We start from the raw sequence: 6584 nt of genomic DNA, 5'->3' as shown, positions 1-6584 counted from the left end.
GAATGTCACTTTTATTCAATAAATAAATCACATTATTTCACTGTTGAAAATGTAATAAAAGCAACTTTTTCGACGGAATCAAGGGTACTCAGTGTATATCAATGTTTTGTGTTGTTTCCTCATTTTGTTTTGTTTCTATCCGATCTTTTTTTTTTAATGTGAACATTTAATTTATTAGGAGAATGTGAAGAAATGAAAACAGTGTCAATATTTAGCTACTATGTGTAAAAAATTATATTCATTAAGTATCATTGATGTTATTAATTAATTAAGCCTGTAGGACCAGTTTGTTGCGAGGGGTCATATTGCAGAGTTGATTTGATTAAAAAAAATTGGTCAAAAAGGACAACACAATAAAATTGAAATTCAATACTTATAAAAAGAAGAAAAAAAGAGAAATGCAGAGTTTCTAACAGTTTTATGTAAACTTTACTTTCTACAGCAAAATTGATTTAAAATTAAAGAAGAAAGTGATTTATTCCCGTTGCTTCTTACTACAGTGTATATATTTACACTGTACATAAAAAATATCACGTTCATCCAATTGTTTGCCATTTCAGAGGATGTTTTAAATTGTGCGGAACATATATCTATATATAATATCAGTAGATAAGAATTTCAAGAACTCATTGAACAAGTATAGCTTTTTTCAAACAGCTTTACCGTCTTTAGCAATAACCTTAAAGAGTAAACTGACATACACCTACATATGTATCAGGCCGTATTATTTTTGAGCAGTAACGATGAGTTCTTCTTTGTATTTCTCCATTAGCCATTTGGAGACATAAGCTCTACCATCGATCGCAACTTCTCAGAATTTTCAACCAAGCGGAAAAAGTAGTGTGTTTTTTTTTTCGAGCTTGCCGGAAAGGCCCGAGAAAATGCATTTTATGCCCTCCATTTATCTTATGCCAGACAAATGCCTGTACAGTAAACAATGAGAAAATGCATTTGTTTCTACATGTACCATGTGAAAGACAGACAAAACAAAGTAAAAAGAATAACACATATTTTAATGTTTGCATGCAAAAAAGATTCCTGTTTACCATAAAAATATAGAAATACTTTTTAATAATTGCTATGAAAATTTTAGAAGTGTCATTTTTATTTATTGGAATTTTCTTTTGATCGTTTTGTCGATTTTTTAAAGAATGAAAATCATGAAAAATTTAAGTCGTACGAAAACTAAATCACCAGAAAATTATCTCCCTTGCCATGAACAGCATTTCAACCAATGAAATAATTGAAATTTTCACATCATGCATTTTCTACCAATCACAAAAAAGAGGAAGTGTATATCCGAAGACTGTACAAAAAAGAACTTCAACTCTGTCTACATTACTGTCTTCCATGGAAGACAGTAATAATCTTCTTTTCGCTTCATCATCATGAACTTTATATTCAAAGCGATTATAAATGAAATGTAACGTAACTTTTGTGTATTCACAATTGTTTTAGTTTCTAACATGCATTATTTGGCGGCAACTTAACTGTTTATAAAAGATCCCGAAAGCTGTCAGGTTATTATAGTTACATGCATCTTAAATTTTGATAATATTCAGATGCTCTAGCTGTTTCAGTCCTATCCACTTTATGTCAATAATTCACAAAAATAATTATATTTTTTGCAATTAAATGTAATTTCGTCAATTTATCGCAATTTTTGTATTATTGCGATTCAAGGATATTTTCATAGCCAAATTGTAGCAACCTAAAATGTATTCAGGGTAAATCAATCACAAAAATTATTCAAATGGATAATAAACGCCAAATAAGAGAACATAATTATAACAAAAGTTACAGATATAGTGAACTAAAACGTGAAATCGTTCACTATGTAGGACTGACTACCATGGATTTTATAATATATGTATATGAGAACCTTTTTCTGCAAGCATGTAATTTGTAGTTAATTTTAGCTAGTGCACTTGACGCCACTACCAACATTAATCACCACTTGTCACACGTCCATATAGAGGTACTGATGAGTGATACACACAATTTATAATAGATACTGGTGGGGGCAATAAATTATCAACAATGTTTTAATCAATATTTTTTCAGGTCACAGTTGTGTTAATTTGTTACTCACTGCATACTACTATTTTTCGTTATTTATCGATTGTTGAGGACATCGTTGAATATATTTCAACTCTCCCATGATTCCAAGTATACAACTTCCTGTCCAAGGGGTTATAGTCAAGCATATAGTTTGAAACAAATTCATTTCTTATAGTGTTTGTGAACGTTATTTCCGTGCTTTTTAGTTCTTTATTGCCCCCGTTATGGGTATTATAAATGTATTTAATGTACGTTGGCGAATTAGTGTAAGAATCCGTTGCATATAATATTCCACAGATCATAAACGTATTTCCAACAGTGCGTTTGGGGATTAAAGTCGTCCATGTTTCTGAAATCGTGAAATTGTCCTCATTAATCTTGCTGATAACTACGTTTCCACTAGACGCTGAGGACGCATAAATAACCCACAATCCGTATTCATCCGTTGCAAAGTCGATGTCACTGAACCGGTCCGACTGGTATGGATAAGCGTTGTGCGCACCTGCACCCGGAAGTTCCAGTTCTCCCAACCAACGAGATTCCATAAGATTGTACCGTACAATTTTATTTGTCATCATCTTTTGGCAGTAAAAGTAGTTTTTGTACACTGTGTGCCCTGTGCCCTCACAGAAAAACGGAAGTTTGCGTTTTTCTTGGGAAATATCCAACTCAAAGTCCTCTAAAGTCTTATAAGCAACCACCTCATTGATGTCACTAAAATCATACGTCACCCAGTAGAGACCGGATGGAACCGGATCTTTCATGATAGTACCCACTGCGATACCCACCTTGACCACTCTGTCCTTTGAAGGGTAAATAGACGTCAAGATCCGAGGACAGTAGTCTGTAATTTAAAAAATAAAAGAAATTCAAACTACTAGTCCATGTATAATGATGTGAAAATAGTTGTTATAACGTTAAAATTGTACATGGCAGAAATTTAAATGGTAGGAGGCTTTTGAAAGACTTTAAAAAACACAGAGTGAAAAATTGGTCAAACATAGTTTCTTACTTCTATAATATATATATTTTGCATGGCTACAATATTTATACATATAATTTACATTTAACATATACGTGAAAGCTGACTGAACAAGTGAATTTATTAAAGTCGGTCCATTTACAACTGTAAATAATAAAATACAATTTTTTATGTTTTCATGTATAAAACTTTTACCAGATTATCCATCAGTTTGTACCAGAAGAAGAAAATTCAATCAATGTTTTGACAAGGATGGATAGCTATGGATAGAGAAATGGGGCGCAAGGTCTACAAACAACATTTTACAACAAGTGGGATCTTTTGATCAAAGCTACCAAAACATCTAATTAACCGTGGTCTTATCTGTATACGTCACTTCGAAGGTCCAAGATGTTTCATTATTTATTCCATTTCATCAACTGATTTGTCTCTACTATACATTGCCCTTATGGTATATCAAATTTGCTTGAATTTTATTTCTTAAGGTGAGAAAATTATGACGGAAAAATTCGGTTTAAGTTGGGAGAGAGTCAGCTTTCCATAATATTGACAATTTCTTATGTATGACCTTTATGTCAAAATAGCCATCGATCACAAACCTTTTTGTTTGTTGATAATCGTCATATTACATCGAACAAGAGCTGTGTTCAGCAGAACCAGTTGTTCTTGTAACTCGTCACCCATCGCCATAACACTTCGAATGGATTTCTGGGTAGCAGAAACCAATGACGTCATTGACTTGACAAGTTGCTTCATTTCGTTGTTTTGGGTAAGCATGGCCATTTGGAGATACTTGTACTGATTTTTAATGGCTGCAACAATAGATTGGTGTGCAAATATGGAACCTGGAGGATATCTCTGTAAAATTTCAACATCGTTTTTAAGTTTGACATCCCCGTCTTCTAAATCACTTGATGTAACATTGAGGGCAGCCAATCTCTTTCCGAGAATCTTTTTTGTTTTCCGTAAAATCCTATTTGCACCTTTTAATTTGTGCATGGCTTTTGTATTAAAATCCCCAGAACGAGTTGTTTTATTGTTATGGGCGTTTAAATTGGCTTCAAACCAGTATTTCATGGCTTCATCATTTCCGGTCAGTAATTTTGTATTTCCTTTCCCACGAATGGTCACAGTCACATTTTTAGAACACGTTACTTTGATAGAATTTCTTTCCATATCAAACAGATATGTACAATTATCGTTCTTCACGGGTACTGAACAAAATACACAAGGCACAAAAACAAAAACCACAAAAATAAACCAAACCATCGTTCTGCTGCAATGTTACAACCCAAATGATGAAAGGATATTTTTCTGTCCGTTTAATAAATAGCATCAATCGAAAACGCAAAAAGCTAAGAGATTCTGGAGTAGTTATTTCCTTTCAGTCGAGTAAATATTCAATTATAACCCTCATTTGCTGAACACATTCAAGTCAATTTGAAATCCATGTCTTAATTTCATTGTCTAATTTTGTGAAGCGAGAGAATGCGGGTCCATGGGGATTTCATTTGTCACCATCTGCGTGCAAGCAATGGTCAATACACAGAACACAAGTCGGATTCTCCAAGGAAAACACTCTCTCCGAAGAAAATTCCCGAAATTATTCAAGAGAACATTTCCTGGCAAAAATAATTGCTTGTAATGAATTAAGATAGAATTAACACTCGGAATACTCAAGTGGAAACTAACCAGTGGTGTCTGTTTTCGGGTCAATACGATGACTGGAAATCACATCACGCAAAGTGCTTATTTTCCATTTGATCTGAAGTGTATGTATGATATCAATAATTCATTACGTCTGCAATCATTGTAGATGAGACCATTTTTAGCTACCTTGCAAAGGGGTGCTTCAAATATGATTTGTACGAAATATTGCATTCTAGAAGACTTTTACCAAACAACATCGAATAAACAGAGTATACTTCCGACTCTTCAAAGATTCACAAAGGGGTTCTCACAGATTGGTATGGTAAAAAATTAAATTTTTGCAGCACAATGGTTTGAAATCATCTTTATCAATAAAAAGCACTTGGAAGGTAAATGTAAACACGATATAGGATAAAATCAAATGTTCAAAATGGATTTTAAATGGGTTTACAAACACACGATAAAAGTTTAATAAATCGTTTGAAATGTACATGATTGAGGAAAAAATAAATGAAAAACTACCTTCTTAATCCAAACAGTGGAGAGCCTTTGATGTAGTTTAAATTCTTAAGAAAGGCATGTTTACAAGATTAAAATTTGCATGATAATGCAAAACTCTTTTAAAGATAATTTGATGATCTTCCAAAGAATCTTTGCGAAAATTTTTTTTATTAAAAAGCATTTACAATTGTACAAGTTGAGCACTAAACTGCATGAAAGAACCCATCTTAAAAGTGTTTAAACTAAAGAATGTAATAACTTTTTAGTAACTTCAGATAGAGCATATATATATATATATATATATATATATATATATATATATATATATATATATATATATATATATATAAGGTGGACTTTGGCATAAAGTAGACCGCACTTATTTTGAGGCATTAAGTAGACATTTTTCATTTCTTTTATTTGAGACATTCTGATTCACACTTTCACCCAAATTTATTCTAATAGGCTTCAATAATGAAAATTTTACCCCCTCAGCCCTAAATGTTGCTTCCTGAAAAATATACGACATTTCTGGTCTCCTTAATATTTTGTAAATACATTGGAGGTTTAAGGTAGACATGTATATATTTTATGAGGATCCCGAAGGGTTAAAGTAGACCAAGTATATATAATGCATAAAGGAGACCAAAATATATATATACGTGATTATGTAGACCATTTTCTTTTTTCTAATTATTTTAATAAAAAACTACACATGCATAAATGTACTTCTCATACCAGTATTTATTGGTCAATTTCCATTTATCTTAAGTAAAATATTAGGCACTTTAAAAGCCAGTATGATGATTCCTTATTTTAACTAGAAGGAACTAATAGGGTGATGTCTATTCGTAGACAAATTTTCATGTCCTGAATCTTATGGAAATATAGTAAATGACCGATAGTAATTGTTATGTTAAGAAAATATTTCATCCACCACCAAAGAAACACATTGATTTAAAACGTCGTAGTCACATGATGACTTATGGTATAGAATCATCATCTAAGCCACAATCACCTGTACATGCTAGATATGACCTCTTGGAACTATAACCTTGTACTTTTCTAAAAAAAAAAATGTATTTTAGAATTTTATATATCCAATTTATGTCATATACTCTGAGCATAATGAACCCTAGGATAATATAATCTTTGGAAGTTATTTTATAGTGGACAAAATTGAACTTGATGCAGGGTTGTTATACATCCCCAAGTCACAATTATCCCTTCGCCTTGATTTACATCTAGTATAACAATAATGTGATTGCCCGCTTGGCGCAGTGGTCAAAGCATTTGCTCTAGAGTAGTGGAGTAACGACTTGTTCCTTAAGTCATAGGTACAAATCCCACTGAAGGACATGGAAACCGGTTCTTCCAATGAAACCAAATT

At 32.4% G+C, this 6584-nt stretch overlaps 1 protein-coding gene across 1 annotated transcript; it reads right to left on the bottom strand.

The window, feature by feature from the left end:
- Nucleotides 1-401: 401 nt before the first annotated feature.
- Nucleotides 402-4760, bottom strand: LOC133205632 (noelin-3-like). The gene is made up of 2 exons (XM_061341471.1): nucleotides 3643-4760; nucleotides 402-2905 (listed from the first exon to the last, which is right to left on the bottom strand). Exons 1-2 carry the CDS (start codon nucleotides 4310-4312, stop codon nucleotides 2112-2114), a joined length of 1464 nt encoding a protein of 487 aa, XP_061197455.1. The 5' UTR covers nucleotides 4313-4760; the 3' UTR covers nucleotides 402-2111.
- Between the last annotated feature and the right edge of the window lie 1824 nt (nucleotides 4761-6584).

This window comes from Saccostrea echinata, unplaced genomic scaffold (assembly GCF_033153115.1).
Source record: "Saccostrea echinata isolate AGI-Se365-2 ecotype Australia unplaced genomic scaffold, CSIRO_AGI_Sech_v1 ptg000054l, whole genome shotgun sequence".
NCBI classification, from domain to species: Eukaryota; Metazoa; Mollusca; class Bivalvia; order Ostreida; family Ostreidae; genus Saccostrea; species Saccostrea echinata.
Note: the sequence above shows the minus strand (reverse complement) of the source record. Positions and strands in the feature narration are given on the sequence as shown.

Coding starts and splice junctions, on each gene's coding strand:
- LOC133205632 (XM_061341471.1), bottom strand. CDS start 4,312: ATGGTTTGGTTTATTTTTGTGGTTTTTGTTTTTGTGCCTTGTGTATTT. Junction 2,906..3,642: donor GATTATCAACAAACAAAAAG/GTTTGTGATCGA, acceptor TTTAAATTACAG/ACTACTGTCCTCGGATCTTG.